The following is an 18,471-nucleotide window of genomic DNA, read 5'->3' on the forward strand; positions in this document are numbered from 1 at the left end:
CAGAGAAATGGGACAGGGATTAGCACAGAAGGGAAAAAGGAAAGGAGAGAGAAGGCAGGGACAGAAGGCAGGGTGCAGAGAAGAGAAGGGAAAGCATCTGGAGAGAGCGAGGAACAGAGGGATGTGGATCAGCAGAAGGAGGTGCAGGAGGGTGGATCAGCGATGGGCTGAGAGAGTCAGAGGAAGAGCTAAAAGGGGGTGAGGAGCAGGATGGAGGCCTGGAGAGAAGAGAGAAGCTCCAGCCAGCTGTGCAAGAGAGACGGGCAGGAAAGTGGGGACAGGCTGTGGGGCAGAGAGAGGGAAAATAAGGCCAGGAAACACAACATGGTGATAGAAAAAGGCAAAGGACAGGGAGCAGGAGAGGAGAAAGGAAAAATAGCAACAGGGTGTAGGACAGACAGGGAGGGGTTAGAAAATACAGACAAGGAGTCCTACAGAGGAAGAGAAAGAAAAAACAGTGATGGGCTGAAGACAGAGAGGGAGGAAGTAACAGATGAGAGCAGGGAGCCAGACGAACTCATGGAGAGAGACCAAAGCTAGCAATTATGGACAGTGCCCTCATTCCCTGAGCACTGCCCAGGAACTGCATTAGCAGGAGCCTCCAGAAGTGTGGTGCCTGCAAAAGGCCTGTCCTGGGCCCAGCCCTGCCCTGAGAGTGCTGCCGACCAGCACCTTGTCCAGTGGCCAGCCCTGGGGAAGGGAAATCACCCAGCTGTTTCTTTGGGCTTTTTGTGATGGTTTTGCTTTCAAAAAGCAACTGTTTCAGCTGTAAATACCACCTGCAAGGAAAAGGGAAGCAGGCTTCCCAGGTGGGACACCTTTAATGCCTGAACCAGGTACCAGACTTGAGAGCTTTCCCATTCACAGGCCCCAGATCCCTGTCCTCTGTTGCTATTTCATACCAGCAGGTGTGGGCTTAGACGAGGAGTTGAGTGATGAATGGGGAGAGAATGGCAAGCCAAGGGCTGAAAGTGTTTAATAGTGCCAGGAGCCACTTGTGTGTTGTGCAGACGCCTTTGAGCAGGAGCCCTTTGCAATCAGCCTGGGAAGGGCCGAGGGAGCGAGCCTTATGGGGGCCAGTCAGTTGTGTTTGGGCTGTAAATGGTGGGACCAAGCAGCCAAAGCAGCTGAAAGCATTTCCAGCCAGGCCACAGTGCCCACAGTGAGATCATGGCTTCGTCTCTCCGTAAGGGATGGGAGCTGTGTTGTTTCCTTTCCCAGGGGCACGCTGGGTGCAGCGATGCCCCGAGCAGCCGGCGCTGACAGAAAGGAACGACGCTGCCGATGCTGCCCTGGGCTCAGGCACTTCAGTCCCGGTGCCGGTGCCAAAGCCGTTCCCCAGCTGCACACAGCCCCGCTCACTGCTGCTGCCCACACTCCTGCCTGCGGCTACAGGCAGCCGCCCTGGCCCTTCAGTGCTCCCCAGGAACGGCAGCGCCAGGCAGCTCAGAAACCCCACCCTGCCTGCCAAAGGCTGACAGCAGCTTCATGCTGGGCAATCTTTCCTCTTCTCAGGCCTCAGTGCTGCTCCCTCCCAGGAGAGACTTGGGGCTTCAGGCTCAGCCCCACAGCAGGAGAGTGCCAGGGCTGCAAAGCTGCACAGCAGAACAGGGAATCAGGCTCTGCCTTTGCTTTCCAGGCTGTCTCCTCAACACAGCCCTTGAGACAGATGCTGTGCCTCAAGCACATGTCACACCCAGCCACTTTAGCAGTACTGTGCCTGTTTCTTCTCCAGCAAGTGGAGGACAGGAGGGAAAACAGAATATGTCAGAGCAAGCTCCTAGAGACATCCTGTGAAGACTGAGAACTAAATGTTCTTTCAAGCTGGGGCAAGTACTTTTAATTGTAACACAAGAAGGAGCCGTGTTTGCCCTGTGAAACAATGCTGGGGAAAAGTGTTGATGTGACAGAACAAAATACAATGACATAGAACATAAACAGAAAATAAAACGTAACAAGATGCTTCTCTGATGGCAGCAGGTCCCACACTGATGGGGAGCTGCAGGTCAGGCTGTGGGCCTCTTCTCTTCTCTTCTCTTCTCTTCTCTTCTCTTCTCTTCTCTTCTCTTCTCTTCTCTTCTCTTCTCTTCTCTTCTCTTCTCTCCTCTCCTCTCCTCTCCTCTCCTCTCCTCTCCTCTCCTCTCCTCTCCTCTCCTTTCTCTTCTCTTCTCTTCTCTTCTCTTCTCTTCTCTTCTCTTCTCTTCTCTTCTCTTCTCTTCTCTTCTCTCTTCTCTTCTCTCTCCTCTCCTCTCCATTCCCATGTTCTCATCTCCTCTTCTCCCCTCCCCTGATCCTCTCCTCTCATCCCGTTTTATCCCGTCTCCTCCCCCAATTCCAATCCTCTCCTCTCCCCTCCCCTAATCCTCCACCTCTACTTCAGTCCCCTTCTCCCCTCTGTATCCCCTCTTCTCCCCTACCCTCCCCTCACCTAATCTTCCTCCTCTACTTCACTCCCCTTGCCTCCTCTCCTTCTCCTCCCCTTATCCCCTTCCCTTCCCTTCTCCCTGTCCTGTCCTCTTCTTCCCTTTCTCTCCCGTCTCCTTTCCCAACCCCGATCCTCTCCTCTCTCCTCTCTCCTCTCTCCTCTCTCCTCTCCTCTCCTCTCCTCTCCTCTCCTCTCCTCTCCTCTCCTCTCCTCTCCTCTCCTCTCCCCTCACCTAATCTTCCTACTCTACTTCACTCCCCTTGTCTCCTTTCCTTCTCTTCCCCTTATCCCCTTCCCTTCCCTTCCCCCTGTCCTGTCCTCTTCTTCCCTTTCTCTCCCATCTCCTATCCCAATACCCATCCTCTCCTCTCCTTTCTTCTCTTTTCTACACCTCTCCTCTCCCCTCCCCTAATTCCCCTCCTCTCCTTCCCCAATTCCCATCTTCTCCTCTCCTCTTCTGCACTCCCCTGATCCTCATTTCTCCTCCCCTTTTATCCCACCTCCTCCCCCAATCCCCATCCTCTCCTCTCCTCTCCTCTCTCCTGACTTCTGTCTTTTTTCTTCTTCTCTCTTCCCTCCTCTCTTCTTTCTCTCTCTTCTCTCTTCCCTCTTCTGTCTTCTCTCTTCCCTCTTCTCTCTTCCCTCTTCTTTCTTCTCTCTTCCCTCTTCTCTCCTGCCCACAGCCCCTTGCAGTGCCAGGGACAGCTCACCCTCTCCCCGCCAAGCCCAGCACACAGGGTGACACCCACTCAGTGCCTGTGCCGTGGAGCCTTTGCCGCCCAGCTGCTGACAGGGGCCTCCTTTGGCTTCCTGCTGCGGGACAGGGCGCGCGCCTGGCGCTTGGCCAGCGCCCAGCTCGTGTACTTGCACCTGCCAGAGCCGCATTTGCAGCTGAAGGATTTGCCTTTGACGGCCCAGAAATCCTCCTTGTAGTCGAAGCTGCGGGAGAGAGACGGAGCCGGGCTCAGTGCAGAGCAGCAGCACGGGGCAGCCAAAGGGATGGGGCAGCCAGAGCTGCAGGATGGGGGGGCGGCAGCCCGCGGCGCCGCCACCGTTTGGGGCTTGGCAAAGCTTCAGGGGATGGCGAGTGCCGGCGGGGGCACGGCCCCGGGAACACAGCGCTGGAGCCCAGCAGCTCGCAGCAGCCCAGCGCTCGTCCCTCTGCTCTCCATCCTCCCTGCGGCCCAGGGCCGGCACCTACCCAAGTTGCTCTCCAGCTCTGATGTCCCTCGCGCTGAAGAAGACCAGCCTGGGGAAGCGCACGTCCTGATGGGATGTGAAGACCCTGGCAGCGAAGAGGTTGGGCTCGCAGTGATGGTTGATGAAGCGGCCGATGTTGCCATAGAAACGCGCATCGATGCAGTACACGTCTCCTTCCTGAAGTGAAACCGTTGCTTCTAAGCTTTAGGTGGCACTTCCCAAAGTGACATTTCTGCTGTGAGACAGCCCGCACAGGGCAGCACAGGCCAGCTCCCAGCACAACAGGCCTCAGCTCCCAGTGGCCAGGCTGAGCAGTGGCCGGTGGATCGTGCCTGCCCACGGCGAGGTGGAGCTCAGGGTCCACTTCAGCTCCGCGCTGCCAGGACAATTCGAGCAGACGCTGCATTTTGAGACCCAGGGGACAAAGGGCTTGCATCAGCTGCAGTGCAGGGGCACCTGCCTGTACCCCACCGTCAGCCAGGACCCACGGAAAGGCTGTCCCGTGGGAGCCCCCCACGCTGCTCCCCCGGAGCTCAGAGCCTGCTGCCTGGGGCAGCTCGTGCTGCTTGAGCGCCCGACGCCTCTTCCCAGGCTTGGGGCTGGCAACCGGGGCTGCTGCTGTGACGACCGAGCAGGGCTGTGGCTTTGTGAGCAGGAGTTCTGCTTGGAGCATCTCACAGCTCCTCCTCTGCTTTCTCTGCCCAGGGCAGTGTTTCCTCGTTGCAGCAGGAGAAAGGCAGATGATGCCATCATCTCCAAGCAGTTTGTCATGAACATGGGCATCTTCCACTTTGGTGTGCAGCTGTGTGGGATGTCGAGGGATCGGTACGTGCTCCCGGCTCTGGGCGAGCATCCTGATGGCCCCTGTGAGCAGTGAGATGTTGGGAGGGGATCTGCAGGGCCTTTTGCTTTCAGGGACACACCTGGGGATGTGCTGTCCCCGAGGCACAATTGAGGGCAAGCCCAGGGAGAGACCTGAGAGATACTCGGGGTGAAGGGCCAGGGGTATGTGAACTTGAGCAGATGACAGGCACGGGAGACTTGGAGGAGCTGGGGAAGGATGGAGCTGATCTCCCTGCCTGGTGGGGCCTCGGTGGCCGGAGCCAGGTGGCTGCTTCCAGCCTGGAGGTGACTTGGAGCACCTCGTGCCTCCCATCCACATCTCAGCCTCACCACCTATGACTTGAACTCTGTGGTGCTTCTGCCAAGTGCTTTGAGCTCTGCAGGTAGACTAAAGGAGCAGTTACTCTGCTGATGGCTTGGTAAACCAACCCTTCATCTGTTATCTTCATAGGACTTTGATGTCACCTGCCAGTATGGGCAGGGGGGTAAGGTGCAGAGGAATGAAAACAGGGATTACATGTCCCTGTTCCTCTCTGTTGGATAAAGTCTGCCTAAAGCAGTTGCCTTTGGAGCTGCTGATGGATTTCCATTCCCAGCGTTGGTTGGGTGGGTTTTTTTAACATTAGCACTTTAGGTCTATTCTTGGGGGGAGCTCTGGAGAGTTGCTGCTGTTGTGAGATCCCAAGGGAATGAAACCAACCCAGCAAAAAACCCTACAGCAGATCTTTAGCCAGGCTGAGGAATGGTCTTGGGGTTCTGTTTGCTTTTTTTTCCCCTTTAGCTCCAAAATCTGTTCCACGGCTGAAGGAAGGCTGAGAAGGGAGAAGGTACAAGTTGGGCTGCTTGTTAGACTGTGGCTTCCAGCGCAGCCTCCCGCTGCCAGGCCGTGGTACCTTCCTCAGCCAGGGATGAAGGCAGCGGTGTCCTCTGCAGCCTTTCCCTTGTTTGTGGCAGGTACGAGGCCCTGACCCATCCTGGCAACCACCAGCAGCTCTCCGTCCTCAATGCCACCCCCCTGGAAGCTGAGCTGAGCTTCTCCTTTGAGCACGATCCACCTGGGGTCACCTTCCCCTTGGGCCCTCCCAGCATGATGCTGAAACCCAAGGAGAGGGAGGTAGGGCTAGGTGGGGAGAAGTACCCAGGAACCGTTCCTCCTGCTCACTGGATGCTCTCGTGTCTCTGTTTGTGCAGGGACAAGGCCAGGAGCGGAGTTTTTGGGCCTACCCCGCTGCAGCTGGGCTCATCTGCCACATTAGGGACAACCCGGAGCCTGCGCTGCCAGGGGGTGAAGGTGCAGCTGGAGATCAGCCCCAAGCAGCTGCATTGCAACAGGCTGCTGTACAGTCAGTCACCCACAGGATCTGCCAGGGCCAGCTTCTCCTGCTGGCCGTGTGGCCGCTCAGGTTGGCAGCTGGGTTGGTGTCCCTTTCTCCCAGCAGCTCCCAGTCTCTTGCTGGCCGTTCCTGGCTGGCTCAGGTGTCCTGTGGCACCCCAAGCTCTGCAGCCCCCAGCGATGCTGCGTGCTGGGCGTGTTGAGGGATTTGTGTCCCGTCTGCTGCTCAGAGAGCAGCCCAGTGGCTCCTCCTGATCGCCTTGCTGCTGGATACACTTGTAGCACCCAGCTGTCCCCCAGGACTGCCCTTCTGAGACTCGTGGCCAAGAGAAGGCGTTTCACTGTGGCTCCAGGCGCCGGGATAGGGCTGCTCCCAGCTGCAGGCAGTTGCAAGGCTGGTGTGACCGTCGAGCAGCCAGCGCTGAGCCTCCTCCACTCTCTGCAGGACAGAAAGCAAGAGCCTGGTCCTGCAGAACCGCAGCCCGACTCCTTGGGCTGGGAAATGTCAAGGACTTCTCTGTCTCGCTAGATCGGGGCGTCCTCGAGCTCAGCGTGCGGTTGCACTTCAAGGCCACCAAGGTGCTCAGGCTGAAGGAGAAGATCTGCCTGGAGGTGAGGGGCCTGGAGAGGGCTCAGGCCTGTGTTCTTAGGGAGGGAGGCTGGGAGGGAGACGGAGCCTGCCCAGGGCAAAGGGATGAGCCTGCCTCAGATTGCTTCCTGCCTGCACGGCCGAGGCCAGGCTCTGAGCCACCGGGGCCTCGCACCCAGGGATTATGTTTTGGGAAGCAAGTGTCTACTGCAGTGGTCTTGTAGCTTGAGCTGAATGGGAGGAGTGTGCTGTGGAGGCGGGAGGAGATGTGCCTGATGGGCCCATGGGTGCTGTGATCCCAGCTGCTGCTGCCTCAGCCTGGGTTCTACAGACACGTGGTGCATCCCCAAGCACCTGCGTCACCCCGAGACCCAGCGCTGTGGCCGCCAGCTGTCTCCTAAGGTTTCACAAACGAGTCCAATTGTCTGACTCGATTCTTTCTGGGGTGCCTTGTTGCCACAGGACTTGCCTTTCACGGCCCAGGACGGTGTTCCAGGCAGTAGCATGAGGCACAGGATCTGTTTCCAGCCATGCAGTGGTCGCTTCCACCACGGTGAGCACTTAGTGCTTGCCTCAGCATGTGGGAGTGTGCTAGAGTCCATCTGCCAGGCCTCTCTGCACTGGTATTTGAGCCATTGTCCTTCAGAGCACAGAGACTTCAACCGCTTGGCTTGTTTGAGGGCAGCATATCTTGCATCCATGGACAACCTGTGCAACAGCCCATCTAGAGCTGCATCTCTTCCTTGGTGGCCTGAGGCATCGTGGGCCCCCCGAGCTACAAACATTCACATTTCCATTGCCAGTCCCAACACACCTGGGCCACTGCCATCCTGGCTCCTGTTTGTGCTCATGTTCTTCAGGGGCCTGGTTCCTGGGTACATGGCATCTCGGTGGCACACCATCACAGCCAGCTTCTCCAGGTGGGCAGCGATGCCTGGCCTCAATGAGGCAGCCCAGATGGGGTGGCCCTGGCATTGCCAGTTGTTCTGTCTCCATGGTTGCAGCCACCCCACAGAGCATTTGCCACCAGCCAAGAGTCACTACAAACTATTGGCCATTTTTCTCATTGGGGGATGTCTAAAGCCAGCTGGGAGGCTTCCACCTCTGTCACCTGACTCCAATGCCCCTCTCCTTCTGCAGCTTGTGCCACGTGTCACAGGGGACGCCCCACAGCCACCTTCCAGCTCCGATGCTGTCCCACAGCACAACAGGAGCCATCGGTGAGCGACACACTTTGCTTCTCATCTGCTGAGAGCTTAGTACATGGTGGGGCCTCTTCAGCATCTGCCAGCTCCTTCTCAGGCAGTAGTCCAGAGCTCTTGCCCTCTGGCCAGTTGGTGATCACGTGCAGGATGCTGGGGTGACTGCGGTTTCCTACAGGAGCTCACTGAGTGCTCAACACAACCCCCTCACGCCATGTGGCGTCAGTCGCCTGATGTGTGGAGGAGACCCTCCCTTTGGACACCCAGCCCAGCACTGGCAGTTGGGTGCTGAGAACAGTCCTGCTTCCATGCCAATTCCTTCTGAGGCAGCTCAAACTCCTTCATCTGCTGCCAGTCTCCCCTTCTTGGTGGGAGTGCACCGGGCCTCGGATCCTCTGCATCCCTGACTCAAGAAGCCCAGGGCTCAGCCTCCAGCCTCCCCACGTGCTTCTAGCCAGAGGCTCCAGGTAGGGCCATTCTCTCCAGCTGCAGTGCAGAGCACGTTTGTCACGTCTGGTCCTGTTCAGACTGGCCCAAGGGACACCACCTGAGCAGCCTCTCGTTTAATTTGTTCAAAGCCTTGTCGTTGTTCAGAGCCCCATTTGACATAGTTTTTCTTCCAGGTGACTCGACAGAGAGGATTTACAGCAGTTGGGAATGTGCAGCCTCCAAAAGCCCACAATGCCTAAGAAAGCTTGGGTTTCTTTGTCACCAGTTGGTGGAGACGTGGCTGCAGTTTTGCTGGTGTGAGATGTGCTGACCACCATCCTCGTGACCGAGCTGACGTGTGATAGGATGATTTTGTCAGACTCTCCAGGTAGAACTCCTCATTCTCTAAGAAATCATGGTCCTGAGAAGAAAGGGATGATGGGACAGATATCAGAGTGCAACACAAACGGAGTCACAGCCCAGGGTGTCACTGGGTGAGGAAAGTACCCCGAATCCTACAGAAGCAGCCTGAAAGAGCAGCCCAGCCTGGAGAAAGCCCCAGCAGGGAAGCAGGGGGCTGAAGGGAGGGGACTGGCACATCACAAAGCCAGAGTCCAGCAGAGATGGCTTCTCCCAGTCAGGGATGGTGTGAGGAGAGGGATGAACCATCAGGTCCTGCATGTTATCAATGAACCTGAGACAAGCTGTGAAGGTTCACCCCTCCTTGCTTCTGGCATCACTCTTCTAGGTGTGACAGGTCCTCTAGGTCCTCTTCTGGAAGCCCACCCAGCCCAACAGCTCAGTAATGGTCTGAGGAGACACCCCATGCTGTGGCTGCCGGCCTCAAAGCACGCTTTAGCCAGCCCTGTTCCCATCCAGCCGGTTCCAAGCCCCTTCTCCAGCCCCAGCCTCCTCCCCCTCACCTGCTGGGCCCTGAACTTCAGCAGCAGCAGCGTGGCGTCAATGAGCTCGGTGCCGCTGGCTGTGGCCAGGGTGTCCCTGCCAGCCCCAGGGCTGTGCTGAGGGAGCACCCTGACAGGAGCTGGAGGCTCTGCAACAAGACCCCAGCTCTGTGGTGCCGCTGTTGTCAGGGGAACTGCAGACAGAGACAACAGCATTCCTTTTCCAGCTGCCTGCATGTCCCCACAGCAAGGTCCTCCCCAACCACCCACTGCAAATGGGCTTTAATCCAGCTGCCTCTCCCCTTCTGCCCCCTCTACACCCTCCTGGCACTGCCCTGCCTTCAGAGGACAAGGGGCCAACTCATAGCTGAGGTTTATCATCAGGGGAACTAACTCAGCCCTCAGCAACATGCCAAGCCTCCTGAAAAGTGGAATACAAGCGCAGCTCCCCCCCCAGCATGTCCCTTCCCATTGGCAACAGGCAGAAAGCCTTACACAGTGTGCTGGAGAGGCCGTTCACAGGGGCACCGAGGTCCTGGTCTGCAGTCAGCAGCATCATGGGGTTGTTGGGCAGCTCCTCACATCGCTCTTCTAGCTGTCTCCTCTTCAGAGCCGTGCTCAGCCACTCCTGCCCCATCCCCAGGAGAAAGAGAGAGAGACGCTGTTGGCAAAGGTTGAGGCCCTCAACACGGTGGCTTCAGGCCAAGAAGGAAAGGCGAGGGGGTGTACCTCCTGCAGGTGCTGTTCCTGCTGCCTCAGCTGCTTCAAGCGCTGCTGCATGGCCTGCAGCCTCCTTGGGTGCTCACACTCCCCCCTGCAAGCCTTCTGCAGCACTCGCTGCCCCCTCTTGTCCTTCTGGGATGAGAGCTGCAAGGTAGAGAGGCTGGGGAGGCTGGGGACAGGGTCCCTTGCTGCTATGGGGCAGGGCTCCTTTCTGCATCCCCTCATTTCCCTTCCAGGACAGCACTAGGACTCCTCCTGGCTTGGGGAGGGCTGTGACCCCTCCCAGCTCTGCTGCCAGACTCAGGCAGATGCTGTGCTCACCTTGGCCCTGCTCTGCACCTTCTCTTCCTGCTGCCGGACGCGCTGCGCAGCCACCTTCACCCTCTCCTTCTCCAGCCTCAGCTTCTGCCAGGCCTTATCCTGCAGCTCTCTGGCCTTCTCCAGCTGCTCCTCCTTGGCTTTCAGCTCTGCCAGCTCCTGGGATGGGTACGGGGGAAACCAATGCACTACCTGCCCTGTCCTGTTCACTGTTGTGAGTCTTTCCCAAGTGATGGGAGAGATCTGCCCCCGTTGAGCTTCTCGTGTGTGCCAGTGTGGGGTGCAGAGCAACACCTCCAGGTACTTAAGCAGTGCCCTCATCCATCACCCCTTGGGGACCAGGGCTGGCAGAGCTGGGATTGTACACACACACACACTCCCTTCCCTGGGAAGGACAGAGCCCCTCAACCATGTTGCACACCCTCAAACATGCTCAAAGCAAAACAATTTGTCAGCAGTGGAAATACTCAGGCTGAATGCTTCTTTTCCACTGTGGCAGCTCTGCCACCTTGTCTGTGCCACAGATCCCCTCTGGATAGCCCTAGGAGGGAGCAGAGCTGGCTCTGGCCACGTCCCCATGGCAGGGGGATGTGGAGGAATGGTTAAGGGAGAATGGACATGGACCCCAGGGTATAATGTTAGGCCCGACGGGGCAAGGCAATCTGAGTTCTAGTTATATGAATTTAATGCACAATCAAGACCAGAGTCAGAGCCATGGTTAAAACAGTTGCTGTCACATAGTCAGTGCAGACAGCAGGCCGCTTTCTGCTCCTTCAAGGTCGGGCTGTTTTCAGCTAACGAGCTAACAGCTCAAAGTGGAAAACAACCACGGAGAAAAACAAGATGGGAAAATGTGAGGGAGCTTGCTTATGGCAGAAACCGCAAGTAGGATGAACATGAGAATGTAATCTATTAGCTGCTGGTTCTGAGCTAGCTTTGAAGCTGTTGGATATATAAGTTAGAGCCTGCTCTCAATAAAGTGAAGATTTCTGCAATCACTCACATGGAGTAGGACTGATTTCTTCCCACCCAGCTGAGAATCGGACCCTGGGTTGATCGCCGCATGAAGTAGGCTTGGAGCTGGTTTTTCAGGCTTCGAGCCTGGTTTCAGACTTCGAGTCTGGTTCATTTTTCAGGCTTCGAGCCTGGTTTTTAGGCCAAGAGCGGAAAACTTCGTGGCAGGGGGAGGCTTTGCTTACACCCACTGTGGGGGTTTCCTCTCATGACAGAGGTGGCTGTGCCTGGTCTGGCTGCCCCAACTCCTCACAGGCAGAGGGGAGAGACAGAGGAACCCACGCTTCTGTCAGCATCTAAAGCAGGCTGGTGGAGGCTGCTCCTGGGGCAGCCTGATTCTCACCACCCCAAGGGACATCTCTGTCTGAAACACCTGAAGGAGCGTAGAGCCTGCCCTGTGGGCATGGGAAGGGGCTGCGCTGCAGTACTTTGGCCAGGCTGCTGATGGTGCCCTCTCCCTGGGAACCCATGTGCCCGTGTCCAGTTCCATCCTCACCCTGCTCTGCTGCTGCTGGGCACGAAGTTCAGCCCACTCAGTCGCCAGCTTCTGGTACTCCTCTGAGCACTTCTGCACCACCAACTGCTGCTCCGCCAGAAAAGTGCTCTGCAGAATGTCACAAGAGAGGGAGAGGCAAAGCACTGAGTCCCCTTTGCTGATGGATTTTTCTCCTTCAGCCCATCTCTGCCACCAAACATTAGGCAACACCCAGAAGCTGGTTCAAGCTCCCAGTGCTTGGGGTGAGCCCTGCTTGGAGAGCTCAGCCCCAAGCTTCCAGCTGCCAGGGGACCACTCTGATTGTGAGTCACTGCGCCTGGGGGTGGGATTGAGGGAGCAAATGCTGCAGCCCAGAACCCGGCTCCTTCCTCCACCACACAGCGCACTGCAGCCCCGCTCACACTCGGGGCACACGTGAACAGCACCTGGAGCTGTCTGTCCCACCTCACCTTGGCCCTCTCCAGCTCTGCTCGCTCCTTGGAGAGCTGCTGGCTCAGGACTTGCTGCCGCTCCTCCAGCGAGCGCTGCAGAGATCCCACTTGGCACTGCTCCGCCAGCGCCCTGCAGCGCTCCTGGGTTTGGACAGGGAGGAGAGACAGGGGCTGTTCCAGGCTCCTGGGACAACACATACCTATCCCAAACCCAGACAGGAGGGCTGACTCGGGCAAAAGAGACAGCCTGGGCTCACCTGCTCCAGCTGCTGACACTGCTCGCTCAGCCTGGCCTCCACTTTAGCAATCACGTCCTGGTGTCGTCTCTGTTCCTCCTCCATGTCCTTCTGCTGCTGCAACATCCTGTCTTGGAGCACTGTGCAGAGGGAGCAGACGAGCCATGAGCAGCACGAGGTGGGAAGCCCTCTCTGCCCACTCACAGCAGAAAACCTGCATGCATTTGTGCTGCTCCCCTTCTGCACACCCCCAGGACCCCACTTTGTAACGGGGACACCCCGAGGTGTTCAGTGGCCGAGGCAGGCCAGGCTTTGCCAGCCTCGGCTCCCAGTCCCTGCCTGACTCAGGGCACCTTCTCCCCATTTCCTGGGTGCCTCCAGAGCCATTCCAGCACTGACAGATGGCTGACAGACGTACCCCTGAGCTGCTGTGCCCACGTGGCCAGCTCCTGGGAGGTGCTGTGGTGCTTGGCCTCCACCTTGTGCCAGAGCTCGTGCAGATCACTGGAGAACTTCTCCATCCGCTCGATGACGCCGTTCAGAGACCTGCGGAGGAGAGCGAGGAGAAAGTCAACCCTGTGGCACACGCTTCACCTCACTGTGATGGAGGGGGAGATGTGGTGGGCCAAAGGCCAGGCAGTCCTGCCCTGCCCCTCTGTGGGTCACAGCAGAGCGGTGGGAAGACAGAGCTGCTGCTTAGCAGAGTACTGACAGAGAGCAAAGTGCTCAGCAGCCCTGCGAGAGGCAGCAGGGGGAAGAGGGGATGGGCTCTGTTGCCACAGCCTGAGGCTGGTTCCGCGGGGAACACCACGGCCAGGGGGCTGGTACCTGGTGTGTGACGTGGCACTGGTCACCGCATCCACCTCCTGATCCTTCAGTCGCTGCAGCCGCCGCAGCTGCTCGTCGTAGTCCTGGCGCAGCTCCTGGATGGACGTCCTGCGGGACACGGGTGAGGAGCCCACCACGGGCTGTCTCAAAGCCGTGCTCCCCGTGACAGGCACTGTGCAAGAGGCCTGGTCATGGAGCTGAGTGGTGCCAGGAGCTGAGCTGGCGTGGTGGGCTGTCACAGGGCACGCCCCTGACAGCCATCCACATTTGGCACGGACCACATGCAGGGCTTAAGGGCTTCTCTACCAAAACCTGGCTTCTCATTGACCCAAACTACGTGCGACACCAGTGGCTCACTGGACTAAGTAAAAAGGTAAAACATTCTCTCTGAAATGGTACCTCCAGCCACATCTCCCTGTGCCAACCTACAAAGCAAATCCCCATTCCAAAAGCCACTGAGCCACCCACAGCCCAGTGCCTCTCGAGCCTCCTTTCACCGCAGCCCCAGGCTGTTCCCTGGTTCCTTTGCCAAGAGCAGGGCTACTAACCCCACGTGTGTGCTGCTCTCACCTCTGCAGCTCTTGCAGCCGCTTCACCTCCAGCGTGTGCTGCTGCTCCAGTGCTGCCAGCTGCTGCTGGTGCTGTGCCCGCAGCTCTGCCTGCGCCTGCTCCGCGTCCTGGCTCTGCGACAGCAGCTGAGCCCTCAGCTGCTCCAGCTCCTGCCGCAGCCTCTCCTCCTGCCGCCCGTGGCTCTCCTCCAACACCTTCATTCGCCGCCTGCTCGTAGAGGTCACACCAAGGGAGAAGTGTTGCTCTCGTGGCAATACCTGGAGCTCTCCACCCAAAGTGCACGTGGGGATTCAGATCAGTGTTGCTGTGCACATGGGAAACATTCGGCCTCTCCACAGTCAGAGCCTCAAACCCTCCTGCTGCTGCTCAGTGCATTGCACTGGCTGGGGACATGCTGGCAAAGACTTCCTCCAAACCTGTTCCTCCTCCTCACCACCCACCAGACAGTGTTGGTCAGAGTGGACTCCAACCTTGGTTGTTCACCTGTGGGGCTGCTCTCTGTCCCCACCAGGTCCACTCCGACGTGCCTCTGTGCCTGTCCACCCCAAGGATGGACTGGGGAAGCAGCCCAGCCCTCCCTACCTCAGAGGAGATGGCTGCAGGCAAGGATCTGACAGAGGAGGGGAGCACAGGTAAGAGCCTGGTACCTGTAGGGGCTCTCGAGAAGATCCAGGTTCTTCTGGTGCTGCTGCTGGAGACTCTCCAGCAACAGCCTCTGCTGCGTCCGCTCCACCTCCAGCATCTGGACCTGCCGGGCACCCGGGGAGAAGGTCCTTGTGCTGCTCCAGGGACACAGCTCCCACAGCAGCACTCACTCAGTGGCCATGGCTACTTCTGGACAGAGAGGTTTCTCCTCTCTCCCCTGTCACTCTGATGCCATTGGAGTGGACATGAGCCCTTCTCCTCCCGCTGTGTCACCCGTGGCCCCCTTCCAGCAGGTGACGGGGCTCACCTGGCTCTCCAGTTCTGCCACACGGGCCTGGGCGCTGACCAGAGCTGCCCGGCAGCCTGATGCATCCTCACAGAGCTGGGCAGTGCCATGCCCCGGCCTCCTCTCATGCAGCAAGCCCAGGCCTGAGGACTCTGCCTGTGGGGATGGAGAGGGAAGATCAAGGCCCTTCAGGATCCGTGGCTTTGTGGGGTGGCCATCAGCCCACACAGGAAGGCCTGTGTCTCACCTGCAGCTGTGGGGCAGCCTGGAGACGTGTCCTGGGCGTGGGAACCTGCAGAGACACAGGGCTGCTCTCAGGCAGGTCAAGTCCTGAGGGAACATTCTTCCTAGCCTGGGAGTGGTAATTCATACCCAGCTTACTGAGGCCCTTCCTCTACCCTTCCCCAGCCCAACCCTGTTGCTGGCCTGGCTCCCTTCTGATGCTCAGCAGCCCCTATCCCAGACAAAATGATGTTGGGCTCCTCTTGCTGTGGGGGTAGATTCAAGTAGAAGGCCGGCAGCTCTCGGGGAGACAGCAGCTGTCCTGCCATGAAGGCAGGGCAAGGAGGCCCAGGCAGATGTGAAAAGGGGCTTCAAAGACAAAGCAAGAGCTGCCCTCTCTGCCAAAGGCTCTGATGGCCCTCCAGTGCTCTAGAAACCATCTCCGAGTATCCTCACTACCATGCTGAGGAAGCCAATTCCTCTATCAACTGCAATCTCTGCTGTTAATATGACGTATATGTGCCTGGAGAAGTCTGTACATGCTGCTCAGGCAATGCAGCAGTGTCAACTGCTGTGATTTACAAAGCATCCACAGCACATGTGCTTTGGCCTGATAAATACAACTTGTGGTATCCCAGAGCTCTCCCAACACTTTCCCTCCATGAACCCAGGCTCCCATGGATGCACAGAGCTGGATGACGAGGAGTTGGCAGCAGAGGGCCATCAGCACAAGCCTGATCCTGCACCTCACAGGGCCACAGGCCCAGCAGACCTACCTGAGCAAGTGGGACAGGGCCCTGCACCTCCTGCTCTCCTGGCAATAAGGCTGTAGAGGCTGAAAATGGAACAAGTCTGCCATTCAGACATGGCAACAGCAATCATCCCCTCCCAGAAGGACAAAGGTCTGGCTCTCCTGGGCAGAGTGAGAAGGGTCCTGCTCTGCTCTGGTGGGTGGTGATGGGGACAGAGGGTCAGGCAGGCCTGTCCATTCCTGCACCCCCACAATGCTGGCACTCTGCCCTGCAGAGAAAGGCTGAGGGCAAAGCATGGCTCCTCCTCCATCTCCATCGCCTAGGGAGGAGGCTGAATCCTAAAAGAGTTGCTTTCAGTAGGCTCTGAACTGGTGCACAGCTTCAGCCCAGACACAGCACTAGTGGGACCAGCACGTGGGCAGGAAGAGGGAAGGGGGAAGAGAGAAAGGACAGCATGAACTCATGCCCACCAAGAGAAACCAAGTCTTTTGCAGCCCTCTGAAAGTCCAAAGGCAGCCCTGCAGAGTTCAGTGTGCCCCAGCACCGTGTCTCCACCACACCACAAAAGGGGGATGGTGGGATCCTGCAGCGTGGCAAACTGCTCCCACACCGGCTGCTCAAAGCCTGGGCAGCAACTCCATGGCCAAGGGCAATGCTGTGCCTCCTGATTTGTTCTTGTTTTGCAGGGCAGGGGGAGCCTCTCTGCATCCTGCTGCCCAAGCTGCACAATCCCAGGAAACGCACCCAGGGCGCTGGTGTCTCCGGAGGGATCCTCCTTCTCAGCCTCCGACACCTGAGTTGAGGCTCCTTTCGTGGTGCTGAGCCAGGGCACCGGTTGCCTGCAGGGGCAGAGACACAAGTGATGCACAGCAGGGAGAGGCACACAGATATTGCTCTGCTTGCCATTGAAGTTGAAAGCTTGGCTTTCCTAGTGCTCCAACACACAAGAACCCAACCCACATGCCGAGCTGCCCTCCCTCCTAGCTACAGAGGTCTCAGGCCCAAAGGGATCGCTGCTGGCTCCCAGCCCCCCCCACTCCCCCACTGCACACACGCAGCTGCTTTCTGCAGGACATCTGTCCCACGGAGGGTGCCCGAGAGCTGACAGAGGCCTTACCCAGAGCTGTCTGCACTGGCTGTGTCCTGCAGGGCAGCTGCCTGCTGTGGGGCTCCTGTGGAGGCGGCTGGATGACTGCAGGCACAAACACCAGATGTGGAAGAGCTCAGGGAAGGCAAGATCCTGTCCCCAACACCAATTCCTGCCTTGCAGCTGAAAGCCTCTGTCTCAAAACCACCATCACTGCTGTTCCTACTCGTTTCATCCCCCCTCACCCCGGACAGCAGCAGCCCCAGCTAACACAGCCCTGCACATCACACATGGCTCTCTGCAATTCCCTTCTGTGCCTCATTCCAAAGGCACAAGGCCCAACCTGTGCCGGTGGAAACTCAGCAGGAGGAGGCGGTGTGTCTGGAACTAGGAGGAACGAAGGGGAATGCAAACAGTAACAAGGAACACAGCGTGTGATGTGGGGCTGTGCTCATCCAGGACAGCTCTGCAAGACCTGGGACAGCGGGTGCGATTCTGGCCACAACAGCAAGGTGAGCCTGGAGGGCTGCAGGCTGGATCAAGTAGGAGAAAGCCCTGCGCTAATACTCCACCCCAAGACAAACTAGCGCTTACAACTAATGGCCTCAATCTGAGACGAGGCTTTGGGAGAGGTGCTGCTGGAGCAGCTACACGTGGAGCAAACGGGAGCAGCGTGGCCATCAACTGTGCCTTTACCTGACAGCAGGACGGGGATGCAGCCTTTCCCCTGGGGCCTCCGAGGCCTCGGCATTCCTCTCCTGGGCCTTGGCCTGCGCTTGGGCTTTCTTGCGAGCCAAGGCAGCGATCAGCCAGTCCTCCTCCTCCAGCGGGGCCGCTTTAGCTGCCGCCTCCTCTGCAGCCGGGACGTGGCTGGCGGGGCCAGGCCGTGCGGCCGGGGCAGGGCTGGGGCGGCTCACGGCAGGGCTGCCCTTCGCTGCAGGCAGCGGCTCCCACTCACACCAATCCTCATCCTTCCAGCCCAGCCAGTCGGCTCCAGCCGCCCTGCCCCGCACCGTGCGCCTGCTGCCTGCAGGAGCAGCTTTGGGGTGCAGCTCTGCTTTCACTTGGCTGCTCGTGTCGCTGGAAAACCTGCCGCAAGGAGAAGCAGTTCCATCTGTGCCCGAGGGGCCCCGGGAACCCTGCCCCTGGGAGGGAGCCCTGCCTGCAAGGGGACCCCAGGGCCCCTGCCTGCCCTGCCGCAGGGGCAGTGTGCCTGGAGCTAGGGACACACACGCAGCACCACACCTGACAGACCGCCTCCTCGCCACTGGGCTCTTGGGTGTGGAGGCCACCGAGGACTCGTACTCGCCAGACACATCATCTTTCCTCTTCCAGTCCTCTTCCTTCTCTGTTCAAACAAGCAGCCTTGAGTCAATGCCCAGAGGAGCAACTGGGTGCAAAGACGCCAGCCCCCCTGCTCCTCTGCAGCTACATGTGACGCCACACATTCCTCCCCACAGCCTTGTGGCTGGCATATCTCTAATGCAACCCCTTTGGCTCTCCTTCCACTTTTTGTTCCCAGATGAAGACATCCCCTGCTCATTCCCAATCAAGTTGTGAAGACAAAAGTAAAATCTCCCTCTAACCTTTCTCAGGAGCTAACAGCTTCCCTGGGGCTTTAGCTCGTCCTTCTCCCAAGGAACCCCATTCCTCAGGACCTTTCACTGTTGTCTTCTCTGCTGCAGAACTGGGCTTTGATATCCCCAGGAGATCAGCTTCCAGGTCATCCATATCCTGGGAAGCAAGGGGACAAGGATGGGAGCAGGGTGAGCACTGCTAAGGCCTCAGTGTCACTGCTCCCTTTGGAAGCTGATGCTGGAGGCCACGGCTGGAGGCACAGTGTGGGGAGAGGGAGGCATTTCCACACTCACCTTCAGGTTCTGCAGCAGATTCTCCGCGTCTGTGGCAGAGGCCCTGGGTCCCTGTGTGCCAGGGAGGGG

At 58.3% G+C, this 18,471-nt stretch overlaps 2 protein-coding genes and 2 long non-coding RNA genes across 4 annotated transcripts; all 4 read right to left on the reverse strand.

Moving 5' to 3' along the window:
- Positions 1–3,174: 3,174 nt before the first annotated feature.
- LOC133627872 (histone-lysine N-methyltransferase EHMT1-like) lies at positions 3,175–4,298 on the reverse strand. The gene is made up of 3 exons (XM_062015297.1): positions 4,092–4,298; positions 3,627–3,802; positions 3,175–3,364 (listed from the first exon to the last, which is right to left on the reverse strand). The coding sequence occupies exons 1-3, from the start codon at positions 4,296–4,298 to the stop codon at positions 3,175–3,177; spliced, it is 573 nt and encodes a 190-aa protein (XP_061871281.1).
- A 3,979-nt stretch (positions 4,299–8,277) lies between these two features.
- On the reverse strand, positions 8,278–14,281 carry LOC133627873 (fas-binding factor 1 homolog). The gene is made up of 12 exons (XM_062015298.1): positions 14,187–14,281; positions 13,540–13,746; positions 12,970–13,077; positions 12,560–12,687; positions 12,163–12,281; positions 11,924–12,046; positions 11,475–11,582; positions 9,968–10,123; positions 9,653–9,790; positions 9,419–9,551; positions 8,945–9,117; positions 8,278–8,442 (listed from the first exon to the last, which is right to left on the reverse strand). The coding sequence occupies exons 1-12, from the start codon at positions 14,279–14,281 to the stop codon at positions 8,278–8,280; spliced, it is 1,653 nt and encodes a 550-aa protein (XP_061871282.1).
- A 276-nt stretch (positions 14,282–14,557) lies between these two features.
- LOC133627958 (uncharacterized) lies at positions 14,558–15,541 on the reverse strand. The gene is made up of 3 exons (XR_009820439.1): positions 15,469–15,541; positions 14,718–14,762; positions 14,558–14,626 (listed from the first exon to the last, which is right to left on the reverse strand). It is a non-coding gene; the product is annotated as an uncharacterized LOC133627958 (long non-coding RNA).
- A 1,691-nt stretch (positions 15,542–17,232) lies between these two features.
- Positions 17,233–18,224, reverse strand: LOC133627956 (uncharacterized). Its single transcript, XR_009820437.1, has 3 exons — positions 18,118–18,224; positions 17,777–17,879; positions 17,233–17,620 (listed from the first exon to the last, which is right to left on the reverse strand). It is a non-coding gene; the product is annotated as an uncharacterized LOC133627956 (long non-coding RNA).
- Between the last annotated feature and the right edge of the window lie 247 nt (positions 18,225–18,471).

Source organism: Colius striatus, chromosome 26, assembly GCF_028858725.1.
Source record: "Colius striatus isolate bColStr4 chromosome 26, bColStr4.1.hap1, whole genome shotgun sequence".
NCBI lineage: Eukaryota > Metazoa > Chordata > Aves > Coliiformes > Coliidae > Colius > Colius striatus.